The sequence below is a fragment of the Tribolium castaneum genome, chromosome 5 (genome assembly GCF_031307605.1).
Source record: "Tribolium castaneum strain GA2 chromosome 5, icTriCast1.1, whole genome shotgun sequence".
Classification (NCBI taxonomy): Eukaryota; Metazoa; Arthropoda; class Insecta; order Coleoptera; family Tenebrionidae; genus Tribolium; species Tribolium castaneum.
This window is the reverse complement of record NC_087398.1, coordinates 12597912-12617419: the sequence shown is the minus strand read 5'-3', so window position 1 is coordinate 12617419 and position 19508 is coordinate 12597912. Positions and strand designations below refer to the sequence as shown.

Sequence of the window (19508 nt, the reverse complement as noted above, 5' to 3'; positions counted from 1 at the left end):
TTTGTCGGTTTCTGGCATTAATTCTAAATTATTGTTTTGTCCAATTAGGTAATTAATGCTATTTTGTTGTTGGACCGAATGACGGTTTGTTTGTGCCAATGGCGTATCGTTTGGGATGGGTTTGGGGGTCGGGTTAAACTCATTTGTTTTAAATAATGTTTATTTGTAATAAATTCACAATTATATAATAAAGTTATAAAATGTAAATATATGAATCTAGGTATAAAAATACTTTATAAAATCAATAATAAAGAGGAGATAAAATCTGATATAACTATACATAACGTAATCTGAGTATAAAACATGTTCTATGGCGAATATAAACAAAAAAGTTTATATAAAGTGTCTGGATGTACATATTTTTCGTACGTATATGTAGTCTATTTGAGTATTGTCTTTCAGAGAGAACACAGTTGGAAAAAAGTTGGCAGTTATGGGCCAAAGAAGCAAGCAAAAAAAACTAAATTGAATGAGATCCAAAATAGAACAAAAAACATAATAATAATATAAATCCCTTTACCATGGCAAACTGTCATAAATAAGAATTACGAACATTTACAAAAAACATCAACAAATACTGATTATAATACAAAAATTAGTAAACAAGAGCATTAAGTATGATCGATTTACAAAACAATTGTAACATTACGTAAACATTTATAACATAGACAACAATTGTAAGATGGTAAGGATTAGAAAATAACAAATGACGCGACTCGGTCGCATTTGTACTCACATTTGTAATGTGTACAACAAATTATACTATTTAATCAATATACAATAAACATTTTTATTTTACAAAGTGAGTATTATAAGGTAAAAAGGTCATATAATGCCTTGACATATGGTAAACTGAAGTTTTTTCTTCCTAATCACTAAGCGCTAGCATTAAACTAAAAGCATCTGAAACTAAATTAAATGCTTCGTTGAAGCACTGCGGAGTAACCTAGAGCAGAGTGGAACGATAATACTTTTAATTATTAGGAAAAAAACTGAACAGAAAAAACAAACAATTGTAGATTCCACACTGCGAGTAACAAAGAAACTAATCATACGATAAATAAATTAAAAAATTCTAAATTTTATCAAGTACGCGATAATACAGAAATGGCAAGAAATTTTAGGCAGATTCGATAAAAAATAAATACACAAAAATTCCGATCTCTTTTGAAAATAAATTTCACATAATCACAGCACATGAGTACAATATAATAAAAAAATTAACAAAACAAAACAATGCTAGGAACAAAACTTGGCAAAGTAGCATCAAAAATGTGTTTTCGTTGCTGTTCATCGAGAGAAATTTGTGCGTTGGCGGAATGTCGCCGGCCGACGAATAAATAAATAAATAATTTAGGTACGAATGTGGACCATTCCGCCGCCCCCAGCAAGCTACCTCGACTTGGCCTTGGCGGCGGCGACGTTCCCCGCCGCCGCCGCGTTCTTCTGCGCTATGTGCGTCTGGTAGTGCTTGGCCAAGTGGGCCTTCTGCCTAAAACTTTTCCCGCAGAGACTGCACGCGAAGGGCTTCTCCCCCGTGTGCGTCCGGATGTGGACGTTCACCGAGTACTTGTCCTTGAAGCCCTTCGAGCAGATGCTGCAGTAGTGCAACGAGCGCTCTTTGCGGACGCCGTTGCTCGTCGAGGTCGCGTTTTGTACCGTCGTTTGTGCTTTGGTGTTGCTGTTTGAACGCTTGTATTTCTTCGTCGCTGGCTTCGTACTGCTCACGGAGGGGGTCGCGATCTGGATGGGGGAGTTGAGGTTGTTGAGGATGCCGATCTGGTCGGGGCTTATGCTGTACACGGGGTTCTCCGCCGACGTGTCGATCTGGCAGTATTGGTTCACTGACTCCGCCACCTGAAAATTATCATTTATACGGTTAAAATTAACTGTCTTTACAGTCTTTTTCAGAGATGACTACACCTTTTCCAATTGTAGTTCAGAAAGTAGCAGATGTTGTCTACATATTTCAGAAAAGATGAATTAAATACCTATCTATGTTTACACATAACTCTTTCTGAAATACATGATTGTGATACTTTCTGAAATACTATTGGAAAAGGTGTAGATTAAAACAGATGTGAAATAGTAGATTGTGTCAGATTGTGCAGCTCTATTTTGACCAAATATTAAGTACAATTTAATAATTATCATCAAAGTTTTCGAGTACTTTATAAAAAACTTTTCAACTCTAAAGAGTAAGTGTAACAGGTACTTATCCAATATACGTGCTTTTTAAATAAAATTTTGGACTTGATAAAACATACAGAAAAAATGTGCTGAAGATCGTCCTAAGGAAACACAGGAATTACAAAACAAAACAGCTTCAGTTAGCCGTAGTTTAACAATATTATTGCTTGGGATATTAGTTGCAAAGATTACAATCGATATAGTCATGATTGTGAAGGAAGCATACTGTATGTATTATTTATTGTACCTATACAGGTACAAGCATGTCTTACGCTAAAGCTCACGTTCCAACAAACTCTAGAAAAATCCTCAAAAAATTCCCTCTCCAATATTCTTAATAATATTAAGAGGTAAAGTGTAGATTTTTTCTTTTATTCTCTTAAAACAAGATCAAATTCCTCTACTCTTCCACGTCAACAAAACTAAAGATTATTTATAATACGAAATACGAGTAATCATCAACACTGAATTTTCAGAAACTAAAAACTTTTCGGAAAACTAAAAAAATCTTTAGTTATATTTGTAACAACTCTACAACAATTAAAAATTTGTTTTGTGTTGATAAATTCGCTAAAAATAACCGGTTGCTTATATTGTACGTCTTAATATTTTAAAGTGTTAAACTGTACCATAAAATAAATTTTTATAAAATGCGTAAAACATTCACTATAACTTTTAACCGGAGATATCTTCTCAAACTTATATGAAATGAAATTTTCAGTTAATGCAAATAACATTTATATTAACTGTAAAAAATTAATAACACTAAAAGTCTAAACAAGTACGTCTTTTAACTCTCTCAAACAAAACAGGGCCTGGAATATTTTAATAACAACATTAGACACTTATGCATTGATCGCTATTGTTTAACAATAGAGCAATTTAGGAAACCAAGTGGTGGTACATTTTTGGAAACTACTACAAACAAAAAAACAAAATGAGATTACAGGACAAAAATAAAGTAAAGGACGCTAAATTATTCTAACTGATAGATTAATAACAATATGCAGTGTACATTATTTTTTGTAATAACTGTAAAAACTCTTACGAAAAATCGAAACAAACTTAATTGTAAGTTGGGAATTTGTTCTTAACTTGATAATATGATGACAATAAAACTTTTAGCTACAGCTTTGAATTTTACTTCACTGTCAAATTGCTTTCTTCCAGTGTTAATAATAATTATATCAAATCGTTAGAGGTCAAAATAAGCATTTATTCTTTAAAAATTGACAAAGGTACAATTATTTAAGCACCAGTGAAATATAGGCTAGTTTCCCTACATACCCAGAAGACATAATATCAAATTATTGAAGCCTCAATGAATATTTTCAAAGCCTTTAATACACAGTTTAATATTAAAATATTAATAATAAAAAAGATAGCTATAGGAAAACGTCATATGAGACCTCTCTGTATAACAAATTAACAGGAATTAACAATATTGCCAATATATTTTTTTGCAACATAATCACATAATCTTTTATGTGCCCGGCATTAGGTAAGTAAATTAACTAAAACAATGTTTCCCTTGACAAAATGTTATTTGACTTAACTGTAAATAACTTAAGTTATTTGTTTAATCGTTTTCTAGTCATTTTATGTAGAATAGATATAGTTTGCTGAAACACAAATTTCGGCTATGAAATAATATAGACATTAACTAGATTTCCCAGTTACAGTTTTACTTCAATCAGTTCAAACACTTCAATTCGGTTGTCAAAAGAGAAGATTAAATTAGAGTTTCAACTGGAATTTTCATAAGTTTCACACTAGACAATCTATTAATCAGTTCACGACGGTTTGCCTGTGGCTCAATATTTTAAACAATTTTTTCAAAGCTATGGTAAATAAAATGTAGTTTTTTTGCATACCATTTTCTGAGGAATACAGTAATATTTGGATAATCCGAAGAGAAAGTTTGCAACGTCCATTCGAATTACGAAAAAATTCGGATTATAGAATTTATAATAAATGATATCAGTATCAGCAACCCGAACACGTTACCTTACATGACCAATTAACCATGCAAATACAGAGCGTTCCAGCGATTTGAAAAAGTCCTTAGTGCCCTTTAAGTGTTTAATCACATTTTTACGAAACCATAGATACTAACCCCCTGGCTCACCTAAAATTATTTTTTAAACATTAACCAGAACACCCTATATTTATTGCATTTTTGGATTTAGCTTTTAACGCTGATGTTTTAACCTAATTTAATCGATAGTTCGGATTACGGAATTTAAACGTTCGGATTATAGAGTCGTTCGGATTATTCAAACATTATTGTATTATTTGTTTGCACCCTTCTGAATTCTTTCGTCCTTAGCTTTTTGTGTATTTCTTTTTTGTATTGTCGACTAGTTTTGTGATTTATTTATTAACTACTTTAGCAAAACGTTACACAATAAATTGTAGTTATTTTTAAGAAGATTGTGACTGACATTTTTTAACATGTCGTTAATCTAGTTCAAAATTTTTTTCGAAAACTGTATCAGCAATAATAATCATGGAATATTTGGAAAGTGGAAAACGATATTTTCTGATGCAGCCGTCGAAAAAATCGTATTATCTATTCTGACACAGCAGGAAAGCCTCTCCTTTCTCTGAGATGATTACTGCCCATCTTCCTTTCGTGGAAACTTTTATCTTTTGGACTTGGTTTTAAAAACCGAATCTGCACTATTTAATAAAAACATGAAGTACAAGAATATATTTTGTGAAAAATTTACCTCGTTGGCGATCCTTTTGAGCTTCTCGAAGTCCTCGGGAAAGCTCTGATCCAGCTGCGAGAGGAGCAGATCGTCGACGTTGTGTCCCCCCGTGGGGTTACTTTCTTCCGTCCGTTGCGGTAGATGCTCCTCGAAGACGACTTTACCGTTAGCGTCAATTCCTGCTACTATCGTGGGTATGTGTTCCTGTTGTTCTTCTTTGATGTAGATGCCTTCGGTTTTGGCCGGCGGCGTCGACAAGACTCGCCTCAATTCAGTGTTGTTCTCGACTTTGTTCGTCTTTACTGCTCCTCCATTATAACGAACGAAAGCTTTGCCTTGCAAAGCGCTACGTAACAAAGAATCCGGCGAACCGTTATTAGTGTTATTATTACTTAACTTCCAATCGTTATTGTTATTATTAAAACTATCGTGCGCCTCGAGAAGGGGCGTATCTATTATGAGGGAATTGGCTAGTTCGTCTTTATTGTCGGCAAACCCGCTGTCTTCGTAGGTGTAGGTTTCCGATTTGATTAGGCCGTCTGTGTTCGGGCTCATTGTACTTTCGTTGTAATTGTTGTTGAAGCCGTTCATCTGGCCCGGGATGATGCTGAGGATCGAGTCGATGTCCAGGCCAGCTTGCAGGTGCTCCATGGAGCCGGGACTTGACATGCTAACGTCCTCCTCCTTGACTATCCCTATGGCCGAGAGGGGGGGCCGGTACCAAGTGGCGTTTTGGTCGATCCCGTTTAATACTGTCAAGGTATAGATCTGTCCGTCTGTGTTGGCCTTCTGACTGTTCGCCACCCCATTTCCCTCCTCTCCACTCCAGCAATACTTATTCAAATCTTCTAAAATCGCCGTTTCTAACCTAACCGTCTCCTTGTCGCTCCAGAAATTCGAATCAAAGTTCCCACTTTCGGTGGTAGGCACGTGATTCATTTCCGTCAACATGTTATTGTTCGTTTCTTTGCTTCCTTCCGGGCTGGCGTTCCCCAAAAAGGCGTTCACAGTTCGCATCTGCTTCGTGAACTGTTGGATGGAATGCGTGTCGTTCGAGTCCGGTGTCACAACGAAGTCGAAAAAGTCAGTTTTCGTTATATCCTCGCTACGGAAGGCTTCGGTCATATCCATTATCACAGATTCTTTCAGCTTGGTTTAATTAGGCATTTCGGATCGTCGGGAGAAATCTGCAAAGAAAATGCGCTGTTAGAGTTTACGTCCCTTTCGGTGCATGATGGCTTTAATTTGCACGCTTCGATTAATACCCAGATCCAATCACCATCAATAATCATTATTATAAAGATGAGTGGATATTGACTCGGAACGGTTGTTTATAATTGAAACGTTTATGTGGCCCACTTTCGATCGGACGTTTTACGATTGCGTTTTTTTTAATACTTTTCAAAGAGGTTTTACGGCCCTTAATGAACTCGGGGGCTCAACTGGACCAGTTCGGGCAATAAAACAAGGCGAAATTGTGGGCGCCACGACGTGAAAGCTGTGAACTCGACCACATTTTGGAAAACTTCATTGAGATATTTAAGTAAACAAGAAAAACAAAAAAGTATATTTCTTACTAACCTGTGGTAGGCAAGTATTGTTTTAGTTACGGTAACCATCATAAAGATGGTCATTATTCCCTTCAAGGGCGTATTCAGCTGCCCCACCTTTTAACTTTAAAGATATTAAAAAAAAGGAAAACTTCTAAAAAACTAGTTATCTTTCAGCATTTTGAAAGTAACTTATTAAAGATACTTGCAACATCTTCGTGTGAGAAGTCATAATAACATGAGATCGACAATTAGCTGACTTAGAGTAGGCTGTCCTGCATAATTTTAACCACACGTCAAAAATTGACAGATCAGAATTTAAGAATAATTTGTCAAAAAATTATTCTTGTTTGAATTAAGATTATTCCGAAATAGTGAAATATTCAATTGGTGAATGCTTAGCAGAATTTTTGGAGAAATATTCTAATTTAATGATTAATTACTACTCGTTTTATTGTGTTTCGTAAAATTTCATAAAAATAATTAGAGCAGAAGAAACTGTAGTACAAAAAAAGTAGTGGTAGTTCTTCCAAAAGGACTCAAGAAAATATGATGTGGCAAAAGTTACACTTCTCTTTCAAGGCTTGCTCTAACTCAGTACATTTTCGATTTCATGTTATATTAGCTATTAATGTGTGTTAATAAGATAATAAATTTTGAAAACTGCCCCATCTTTTCTTTCGAGCTGGATACGCCCCTGATTCCTTTGCAGGAGTTAAAGGAGTTTTCTTCAATCATTTAACTCACTCCGTCTCGTGTTTTCTTCGTTTTTTTTTCAATTTGTCTAAGATTTTACTTTTTTTTACTCATTTTTATAAAGCGGCAGTTTTTTTTATAAAATAGGGTTTCTCTAGACAGTAAACCCGTTGTCCACGGTCATTAAAACCATTTTAATTCTCTTGTTATCTATTTAAATAACAGAATACAATGAAAACTACTACCTATACGTCTTAATGTGAATTTACATTACGTAGATTATGTGATTTGTCAAATAAACTTTTCAAAACTTCTAAATATTATTTCTTGGGTGTAAGAATTTCATCATCTGCATCTGTTTTTGTTGAATTTGAATCTACCGATGTAGTGATCGCACAAAAACAACTTTACTGTAGGAAATAGACTAATTTATCCGTTTTTCTTTTGAAGTGTTCATTGAATGATTGTTTAACCATAATGGGAAAAGATCTCAATGTTTTTATAGAAATTATTAAGAAACAGGAATTATTCAGGATGTAGCATTTAACTAATTAGAAAAATGAAATTTCTTTAGATATTTTAACACATATTAAAATGTGAGAAGCGCAAATGTGAGGTGCTGAAAAATTTTTGTTTTATAAGCAGTTGCTCAAAACATGTCAAAACTTACCTTGAATTGAAGAAGTGCAAGATATAATTAGGTATGTATTTATTTCAGTGTTAGTCTAGAAAATAAAAAAAATATATATAATTTTTTTTAATTGTGTTTTTCTATTATGTAGTACATCTTTTAATTAAAAAAGACATCTAGTGTTGTGGTCAATACTCTTCCAGTCATTATTTTTTTATTATCTGTTTCTTTTGTATAATTTAAAATGTTTGGCATCGCGAAAACTGCCAAATTCCCAATAGTTTTTTCGTTATGAATTTTTTAAATTTTACCTATTTTTGCTTTTATTTGCAATTTTCTCGAAAACTGTTAGTCGGAGAATAAAGGTCTTTTTTGAAAAAGATAGATAATCGAAAGAGTTTTTTAACGGAGGTATCTCTAATAGTTTCGGAGTTATTGCTCGATAAATGTTCCGGAAACCCGGAATCGACCAAAATCGCGACAAAAATTGGAAAAATCAAACATAAAAAAAATAAATATATGGACTTTTAACAACACAAGAGAGTTGTAAAGGCATATATAAGTCCGAAAAACTATGACAGAAAGACTTTTAAAAAAAAATTAATTTTTTCGGTTTCTTGAAACTGACTACACTTAAGTCAGGAAATTTTAGCAAAAAAAACAACATTTTAAACCTCGTGAAAAGTTGGTTTAATGCAGAAAATGAGCCGCTGAATTCAATGGAACAAACCACATTGCTCTACGCCTTTAGTTTTTGAGTTATGAATTTTTTTGCTGAATAAAATTTTCCACTATGGAAAGAGCCTTTTAAACTTTTTTTTACATTATTAACATTTTAATTGAGAAAACAAGAACTAAGAACTGCAATCTTTTTCATTATGGCGGTGATTTACGTTTAGAATTGACTCTACTACCATATACGAACTATAAATTCGAATAAATATTCTTATGAAAAACGAAAATTTTTATTCAGTTTTCAAGATTTTTTCCGAATTAAATAAAGCACTGAACGCATTTCAAAAAAGTCTCGCCACTACTGGGCGCGTAGAAGAATGTACCTACTTTGTATTTTTTCAAAATGTGTCTTTAAATGGCTGTATAACCTTTTTAAAAACTTTTTTTATGACTTTTTTCTTTTTTTGTAAAATTTTTAATAATAATGTAACCGCGAGCACTATTTCTTACTATATGATGCAGAATCTAAAATTTTGTGCTTTGTTTAAGAAAAAATGTTAACAAAATTATGTTTAAAAGTAGTGGTAAACAAAAAATAGCATCCTTTTTTATTTACACAAGAATATTTTCGAGTATTTTACATTTTTTATTTTCTCTTTTGCATTTTTGCTACTAAAAATTACCATGACGAATTATTGTTCGTTAAAAGATTTTATTTCAGTGTTGAAATTTTTCTCACCAGATGTTTTACGTAAATAAAAATTGAAAATAGAAATTTCTTTTTTAATTTTAGCTTAAAAAATAATGCTTGTTTGTTTTGAAAAATAATTTAATTTTAGTACCAAATTTAATGCTTTGTTTAAGAGCAAAGCTCGTGTTTAGGCTTGTAGAAATGTATTATTTCTGCGCCGGTTCGTGGTCGAAGGCTGGTGAAAAAATCGCGCCACGATTGGCAAATTTCCGCTAATGACGTTTCGCAAATGGTCAATTCGCCCTCGAACGTGCACCTCGAGAAAAGTTGAGCAATCTCCGGATGATTTATAAAAGCGTGGCAATCGCTCTCGGATATTTGACGTTTTTCAGGTTGTAGTCGTTGGCAACAAGTTCTACAATTATCAGCGACAGGACATCTCTATATACTATAAGAATGTGTATACAGAAACCCGTCATGAAAATGTCGTAATTCCTGGTCGTGGTACTTTGTGTCGGATAATTTTATTTGAATTTTAATTAGTCGATAGTCATCGACGAGTACCGGTATCAATTTTATCTCTGCTCGTTTTTCCCTCTTCTAGCTACTGATGGGAGAAAAAGACGACCGCCACCCAGAACGGCTCGTGCATGTTTATGGTAATGTTCGATGATTTGCTCGAGTTTTTCAGCGCTGCTTCAGCGACCGGATTTAATTATCGGACGTGGATTGATTTGTAATTGCGGTACTATGAGACCATAGAAATAGAGCGAGTTGTTGCAAGACGTGGGCGTTCGATGTCAATTAAGTTTCACTCCTTATTTAGACGAAATCCGGGGCTCTTGGTATGTGTAACATTGAGAAAAATCCACATGCCATTATAAAGCCATTACCGAAACCCCACCGGTCTTCACTTGTCCTCCTTAACCATCCAATGACATCGCCGGATTTTAATTAACGTCCAATGCGGTGAAAGCACTCGCGATCCCTAATAAATCAAGCGATCGCTTCGTTTTTTCGTCTCATTTTTGCATCTTACATAAACGGGTAATTTCACTTTTAACTACCATGTATACATGTACCACTAGATAAGCCCATGTCGTAAAAACACCGAGTATTTGTGTCAGTTTTTTCAGCGATGTTAAGATTCAAATCGTGATCCGATTGAGTAACTGATCGCCAACACACGCGAACGTCACTTTTCAGACATGTGTAACACGCGACGTATGAAAAAAATTCTCTTTATCATCGCGAACCCTTGCTGCATTTAATTGCCTGTCATAAAAGCACTTGTAATCGCATGTTCCGCATTCTATTTTTTCCAGGCTAGAGATCATCAAAACTGATAGGTAAGCCCTCACTGCACCGAGCATTATTTAAATCAGTTTCACACTTTCTCATTATCTCGTGATTAATGGCCTGTAAAATCATTTCCAAAGACCACGTGGCCGAGGAAAAATCACTAATGATTTATTACGGATTTTCGTTTTAATTAACCAGAGGAATAATGCACCGTGAAAAGTTACTTCTTTGTCCATTTCCAACTCGACTCCAACAATTATAAAACGAATTTATTACTGAGCAAATAATTAATGAAAAAACGCTGAAGGAAGAGCACCAACCATGAAAGATTGCTGTTGTTGCAACAAAGCTATTAACGAAGAATTTCTGCTTTTTTGCACTGTCGAACCATATCATTAATAATCTAAGCGAAAGCTGCACACACGACCGCGGAACGCCCAATTCGGCCCTCGAAAGCCCAAAACTGTACACGAATTCTCAAACCGATCCGGAGCAGACTGCATAAGAAAAACGTCGATTTTTTCCTCTTATAATTTTGCAGATAGAAACTTTCTGGTATATTTGTGTACAGGGATAAGAGTGAGTTCGTGTTGTGACTCAGAATTGAAGTCTCCAAATAAATTCATTGTTTTGTCGAAATAGTTATAGTTTTTAGCAATGTGACTGCATCAGTCCATTATTTAGAGATTGGAGAAAAGGAAAATATTCAAAATATTCAGTTAAAAAAATGTTTGTTTACTGCGCTACAGAAGCAAACTACAATTACAAGAGGCAGAAGACCTGGTGTTATTTCTTCTTTTTTGTAATAAAGTTGTTCTCCATAAACACTGGCTGTCGGAACCGGACCTACTTTTGGTACCCCTTTTGTTTATAATTTGGTGTTTTGTGTCCGGCTGGAAACCGCCAATTTGGCCAAGAGTGGGTTCGAAGCGGTAGCTTGGGGCGGTTTGCTCATCGCACGCAAATCGAAAATTGCTTAATTAACAGTTTATCAATTGGTTTTTGTGGTTGTGCTAATGTTTGCATTTTGGAAAAAGTGGTCGTGATCCTGTCCCAGTTTTTTGCATCCTGCTAACTGTAAATCGTTCCATTTGTGGGAGGTTTGGGAACAGCCGTTTGATATTTACGATCGATTTTTTGCGTGTCGGTGAAGAATTGTCTGTTGTAACGCACATTTTACGCGAGTGAGATATTTACGAGAAGGAATCCGCGCAAAAAAATAATGGAAGGTCTCCGAGCAATCATGGATCGAATCTAACTGTAGTTGTTTGCATAACGAATCGTTTGTTACCTTGATATTTATGAATATTCGGATTTTTAGTATTAGGAATTCGAAATAGTGCAAAAACGCCGACACCGCAAAACCTTGGGAACGCTTACACTTGAAATTTCTTCGCCGAGTAGAAAGAGATCTAATAATGGGCGGGGAAAAAATCCGAGTTCTCAAGGCGACTAATCGACCAGTGTCAATGCTATTTACGCAAAATACAAGAAAAACCGCAAGACATGCTACGGTAGCCGTTCTATTAAAGGTTAACAATTAATTGAATATTTATCGCGAGTTTAATTAGAAATCGGTTGGATTTCCGGTGGCAGGATATCGGTATTGTGAAATGTCGGTTCGGATTTTTCAGCAGGTGCGCTGGTATATTACCACCGGCCATACAAGGCTCCTGTTATAAATATCATTTCTCTCTAGTGCGATTTTTCCTTCGCTGCTGTTATTATCTATAATTTATTCCAAGACTGTACTGTCAGAAGCTGTAAGATTCTTGACATACTAAGAAGAGAATCTTAGTTAATGTTGATTTATGAATTAAAGTACCATCTCTCGCTTTATTCGACCAACTGTTCGTGGGTTGAAATTTTTTCGTAGGCCTGAGCACAGCAGGCGCAATTTGCTTAATAAATTGATAATTATCGGCTATAATTAATTCGGTTGTCTGAAAAGTAGGTTTTTTCTCCGCGCCGTTCGTAATTAATTTCAAAATCTATAACCTGGATTTATCAAACGCATAAATAAAAGTTATGCAAAGCCATTGATCCGCACCGAACTAATCGACGTAATTAAACAAACATAAAAGGAACTGTATCGGAAAAAGTCCGTGTACAACAAACACTAATCTTGATGGATATTAATAACGCTATTGTTTACAATTTCGAAAGTATATTATAGCGTTCGCGCTAAACCCGACCACATTGTTTAAATGATGACAGGCTTAGATGCAATCTAGTTAAGGCTTGAATGGGAATAAAAGCGCGGACGATTTTTTACCGCGGAAATGTCCAGGCCGCTCTTGTAAAGCGCCAATCTCGAGCGCTTTATCTTGATATCTATACTTAACGTCCGGTTAATTTTAACGCGAAAAAACAGATCTAATTTTGATTTTTAGCGAAACGGACCTACTTTCAGCCCGATAACCACACCGAGTGATAGCTTAATTACACGCCTTTGGAATTTCATCGACTTCATCGATCTTTCAGACGACTTGACGGAACTGAAACCTGAACAAATATTTATGAGCCTTTGTTAGACGTGTAGCACTCTGTTTACATCCACAGAATGGAGCCAGTTTTTCACAAAACACCTCGTGTTGCTCACACGCAAACGCTGCTAAATCACCCTTTTCCCACCCGAAACTATTCCACACATCCAGCTTTCGTGCAACATTGGAAAATTTGTGATAAAATCAAAAGTACATGTCACATTTTTAGGGCAAGAAATTGTATTTTTTTTGAGGTAAAAACTGTCAATAGGTGGCAAGATAGCGTGGTCGTTTGACACTTGACATTTGCGGTCGTTGACTCCGCTGCCAAGCTTGCAACGAAAATTACACTAGATACTGAAACGAGTTTTTAAATGGCCGTTTCAGCACTCAACCGCCTGCCTTAACGGTCTTGTTTACAAAATATAAAAATTGGGCAAAAGTTTGAAAGAGTTGGAGCTTGTAGCGTCAATCAGCATAAATCAGTCGTTCATTTCTCGCGTCTTTCCTTGTTGGGAGCAACTGGAGCAACCTTTATGGCCATCTTACACCTGTATCGGTATTCAGTTCTCGTTTTACGTAACAGAAGCCGTTTTGCACCTGCATTTAGATCGGGAGTGGTGACGTAACAATCGCAATAGTCGCACATAATAGAAATTTCAAGTCAAGTGTCTCGAAACCTGCCCACTTATTATATGTTAATGTCGACCAGTAATTGGATTTAAATTAAAATCATCGATTAATAGCGACTTGAATGGTGCAGAATCGCTCCCGGTTTTCTATGGGAAAACTTGCGTCGGTGCGATAAAAACGTTCCGTGGTAGAAAGCTGCAATTATATGAAATTATTTAGAGGTAATAAAAGTGCCAGAGCATTTTCTTTATTGAACTGCTACGGACGAATTTATTGCTTTATTACCGTGCGAAGCGGGATTATCAAAGTCCAGATTAAGGGATATTGCATTCAATCATACCATACGCAGGTTTGAAATTTGCTTAAGACTTTATTATCGGTGGAAAATAGCGCACGGTGTGGTAATAGCGACCATACATAGCCCATTGTGTGGGCGATCACGAGCTCTGGATCGGCAAATCGTGCATTTACTGACTCAATAGGGCCAAAAAGCGATTAATAATCGGAGAAAAATCAGTTTTTCCGCTCTAGTTCGCTCACATTCGGTAAACAATGTCCCGAAAGTGGGCCCTGGGGGTCCGATCTTCTCGCGTTTTTCGAGAAATCGGACCCACCCAAGCATGGAGCAACAAAGGGAAAATAGTCCGGGCACAATATGCAAATAACACGGCTATTAGGTAATGGAGAAATGTGTGTTTGAAATCAATTAAAATACTTTGAACGCATCATTAATTTTGTGTATTTGACTTAATGGAACATAAAACGATCGAGAAATGTTTTAATTAATTGTGATCGGGCTTTTAATCGGAATACGCGAGATAACCTCGAATGGCACTTAAGCGTCACGTCCAAATATGCACAAAAGATAAAGGAGCGAACCGGACTTTGCTCCACTTGACTGGAATCCTCCCCCGCTGAAAAATGTTCGACCTTCTTGTGATTGGTTAGAGCTGTCTGCCGTTTATTATTCTCTTCATTTTACTCTAGGATGTACTTTAGACGTTAACTCTTATTTATGCGTTGTTTTTTAATTAATATTCATAGCTTGGCGATCACGAATCGGTTGTGTTTGTTAGTGTCATAAGAATTATAGTGAGTATGTATATCGCAGCTCGTGACCACTTAACGTCTTTAACATTTACGCTGATTTCGTTTTTTATGCGGAAACTTGGCGTAATTATTGTCAACCGAGTTGGAGGTGCGGCTACAAGAGGGCTCTTATCGCTGCATCGAGACCTGAATGCCACAATCGCAACAGAGCCTCTACACCAGATCGAATCGCGACGACAGGATTGTTTATTGCAGGCCATTTGGGCGTTTTGGGTTGATAATCACTGACTAGACCCGACTCTGTTTTGCTTTAAAGTTTAAGTTTAAAAATTATTGTTTTTTTGTAAGTTTTGTAAAAGAGACTTTGACGATGGGTAAGAACACGAACCCATCACGCCACATGTTTGGCTTCCTTTAAGTCCGGACCGAGAAATCAATAGTGACTGGTTTACAAATTTGTGCAGAAATGTCATATTATTTTTGTTGTAATGCACTTTGTGTTTTTTACACTGTTGGGAACCGTTCCTCTTGTTCTGTTACTTTTGCAAGTCGCTTGAGCCGATTTGCATACGGCTACTGTTCCCGATAGCCGAAGGTTGTGTAGAATTCATGCTTTGTCTTAGTTTGCAATTCATCGAGCAATAATCGTGTTAGTTGCTCAAGAGTCGATAAATGAATTTTTTGTCATCAAGTAGGAACGCCTGCACTTCTTGTGTTAGATGAGTGAATGTCCGCCGGACGGCAAGACAAACCCTCGCAGTTTTAATTATTGACAGGTGAGGTCGCGGAACCTTCGATGAAGCACGCAATGTCTGTCACGAATTTGTGTAATTACAATTAGGAATTTGCCCGAGTCGTGTCCTACAAAATCCGTTTAGGGAAAAAAATCGCGTCGACAAGGTCCGACTCCACCCATGTTATCAGGAAACAATTTCATTATTTAATTGTCTAGGCTATTAGTTTTTGTTGCATTGTTGCGAAAAAAATCGTCATACGTTAACGGTGAAACCACATAACTAATAGCTTCCTTTACCAGTCGACCGATAATTGGTAAAACGACGTTGCAGATTCTTCGCGGACCCACCCAAGCTGCACTGTTACCCTGAACACGTGCTCTTTTAGATTTATCACCGGTGCAATTAATAAGCTCACTTACGCTTCCTACGTGTCAAAGAATTAATTTTATGACGGTTAGAAAGGCTCATCGCCGGCATTCTGGATTCAATTAGCGGAAGCGCTTACCCTACATCCAGGGTGCTAATTATGGACTTCCGCTACTTCGAGGGCCATCGAGATTGGCACCCACCGACCACAAAACGGGGTCAATACGTTTAATTCAAAATGACAAACAAAGCAAAAACACTTTGCCTTTCTAACAACGCCCGCGAAGATGCCGCGATAATTGACGACACACTTGAAAACACTTACAAACTGTTTCAGCTTTGCACACTTGAACAATTTTTTAACACCTGAAAATGCTAACATCTCAGGCTGGAAGCATGGACTCTGTGTTACTACTCTGAACAGACAAACTAACACTGTTTCATCCTCTTAGTTAGGTATTGCTCATCTTTATCCCTTATTGATCAATTAATGATTATTTAAAAATAACACCTTGAAATTACAAAAAAAGCGATTTTTTTTATTCAGCACAAAAAAAATCATCGATTACAAATTGGTAGTCTAATAAGAACATGAAACAGCCTTTATTAATTGTTACGTTGTAATCAGTTTCGTGACAATTGTTGGCAATTTATTAAATTCGTCTTTGATTAAGTTTTATGGTAATTGCAATAAGGTATCAATAATTTTTTGACTAAAAATTGTGCTACTTAACGGCTTGTACAAAAGCTTGTAGAAAGATCTATTATTAGTGTAGTACAATCTGTAACTCCTACAGATTGTATTACAGATTAAAGATCACTGTCGAGTAACAATATAAATTGGGTTAAACCAGCTGAAACCATGGCAACCAAATGAAATAGGTGAGTATGAACATTTTCAAAAAAATCTTTCATTTTCAACTACATGCTCAATAAAGAAAAAAAGAGTATGTACTTTATAAAAGTTGACCTAAGAAGAAATAAACGTTTGTATTTCAAGTTATGACAAAAAATAAATTATTCGAAGACTACAAGGGAAAAACAAGAAATGCCATTTTTTTCAAAAATATGAAGCAATACATTTCAAATACATACGATATCTCATAGAAAAATTTGGCAACTATTGACTGAAAAAACGAAGAAAATCGTGATTGCTAAGTAGTATTACACTTCTTGTTTTGACCTTTTTTACATCCGTTTTACTTTTGATGAGCAGATACCAGGAATTAGGTTTATAGTCATGCCGTCTAAAAAGTCATTCTAATGGCAATATACAATGTGTTTTTAAATGATTCTCATCTCCATGTAAAATCAGAAATGCCGCTTTATGGAATTAATGACAGGCATTTAGACACCGAATATTACCATTCTCCACTTATTAATAAGTCTTCAAATCAGAAATAAACCAACAATAAAAGTGTTGTCTTGCACATTGTAACAATTTAGTTGCATTTTAGCGAAATTTTTAAAATTAATAAATTAACAATTTGTAAACAACTGATAGTTTTGACATTTATTGACAGAAACTTCAATTCAGCAAAGCGGCACAAATTCTTTACATGTAAACCAGTTTCAAAGTTAACTAGATGAGAATCATTTAAAAACACATTGTACTTAAAACACTAAAACAATAATATCTCGTCAAAAACGAAACAAGAACTGCTAAATAGTAAATACATTATAAAAGTTGAACTAAAAAAATAGTATTTGTATTTTCTCTACTTACTCTTAATTTTTTTCAGTATTTTATCATTTCACTTTTAAAAGAGTACCTAATACATTATAAAGGCGTGTCAGAAATAATTAAAAAAAAAAAACTCTAGAATTTTTTTTCGAATTATCTTGTTATTTAGACACGTTATTTTGAGGCGTCGTTTTTCTCTAGAATTCGTAATTTTTACGGGTAACCTACATCTTTAGTAAAGAAATTTTTTTTATTTCTCTAAAGGACAAAAAACAAATTTTGTATGGAACAAATGGCAAAGTTTTCTAAAGGCATGATTATGAGCTTCATCTATTTTCAGAATCTTAAGCTCCTGGGGATGTTTGTAACAAAACAACTTTTATCAATGACTCAACCCACTTCATATTAGTAATTTTTAATTAAATAATATAAACACAACATTTTTATTTAATTAATAATAATAACTACGTCGAATAGTGGGTACAATTGAAAAATAACAACTTGAGTTTAATGGCAGAATATGTAGGCTTTTGAGGGACGAAAAAATTCTATCAACGCGTTTATGAATAAGCAGTTTATGTCACAGTTAAATATTTTTTCTTAGAAGAACAAACCTAAATAGTAGACAAAACCATGTGTCAGAGTCGTCGGGTCAAATTTTTCTGTTGAAATGCGCGATGTTTGAGTGAACAATGAACAAAGCCCGTCTGATTGGAAAGGGGTCCGTTCTCTGTCGAATTTTTTTCACAAAGAGCATCTGTCCATCGTGTTAAGGCACCATAACGATTCAAACGTCAAAAAGTTCGCCTACCTTCACGACAACTATCCGATTGATTCCGTTTCGCTATTGAGGCACTCATATCACCGACTAGGTGAAGCATGGTATTGTTGGCTCGTTCTCTTAAGGTCGACCGTGTAATGTAATGTAATGTAAAAATAGTGGGTGGGGTTTATAAAAAATCTCGTCGTTTGTGCTCGATTTAATTTCAAATCAATAAAACGGGACAGGCGATGGTATCGCTGCTCGTACACGACATAAAAATGTATATTGGTTGTAGTTGCCATGTCGCTTGGGATTTATGCGCTCCGGGCCCGGACTCACCGGAAACCTGCAATTTGCTTACGCAACGCTCGATTTCACCGGACGCGAGGGCTCCGGGCGCGGATTTTGTGGGCGAAATTTCACTGATTAGAGCGTTTAGCCAACAAAGAGCCCGTTCAGCGTTTCTGGGTTAAAGCCGTGCCAAGTTCAATATGAGATAAATGCTGCAACAAACACACATTGTCGCTCTTCTAATTGCCTAGAAATTGCATTTTCTAATTTCCAACAGTTATGGTAATGGGCGGATGTCTCAATTTTCGTCCAATTTCTCTCCGAGATCAAAGCTGTCGGACAATCGCCGGTTGCACAAGTCATTACTATTAGGCTGGGTTGCGTTTTTCTCCGCGAAATGGGTCAAGCCATATTTCATCGAGTTGAGACATTTTTATTCGATAATTTGATGCAGTTTCGCGGCGTGACTCTAATTCGTTCTATCGGCGATAAATTTCGATGGAATGAAGGAGACAAGACAGAGATATTGACAGGACGATCGGCGGTAAATGATTTGTGGCCGGCAGCAACGACCATCACTGAAAGCTCACGCGAAGAGGTGCACATTAAACGCAATTTCCCAACTTGAAGACGATACATCAAGTTGGCGGGTTTGCGTACGCAGGCAGCCGTAATGAAGGATTGATTGGTTCGGCTTCACGGCAATTTGCAATAAGTACCTCCGACAAAACAATGCTGTGCTGATAGAAAACGAAAAAGACGCAAATTACTATTGTTGAACCCAAAGAGACAAATAAGTGATTCAGGTTTATTGAAATCGCATTTTTCACGTTGCCTTTGTTAAGCTAAAAGCGGCTAGAATTGTTCAGGTGATTCAGTTTCACGAAAAAACTTGAAAGAATTTTAAGAATCTAGGCTGCGCGGAGCTGGATTACTCACCTGTAATTAAATTATTACAACAATTGGCTCAGATTAGAGTAAATAACATAATTTCGTATTTCGCAACTAATTTTGGTGTGGGACAGAGGCTCGTGGGTTCAAGTTTTTAT

The 19508-nt window shown here is 35.8% G+C and overlaps 1 protein-coding gene across 2 annotated transcripts in view; it reads right to left on the bottom strand.

The window, feature by feature from the left end:
• Positions 1-142: 142 nt before the first annotated feature.
• LOC659457 (uncharacterized protein) overlaps positions 143-19508 on the bottom strand; it is a 76603-nt gene continuing 57237 nt past the window's right edge. For both annotated transcript variants that reach the window (XM_008194745.3, XM_965761.4), the window contains 2 exons: positions 4923-6091; positions 143-1857 (listed from right to left, as the gene is read on the bottom strand). In XM_008194745.3, the coding sequence (XP_008192967.1) occupies positions 1393-1857; positions 4923-6035 (1578 nt within the window). In that variant the 5' untranslated portion in view covers positions 6036-6091 and the 3' untranslated portion in view covers positions 143-1392. The remainder of the gene's footprint in view (positions 1858-4922; positions 6092-19508) is intronic.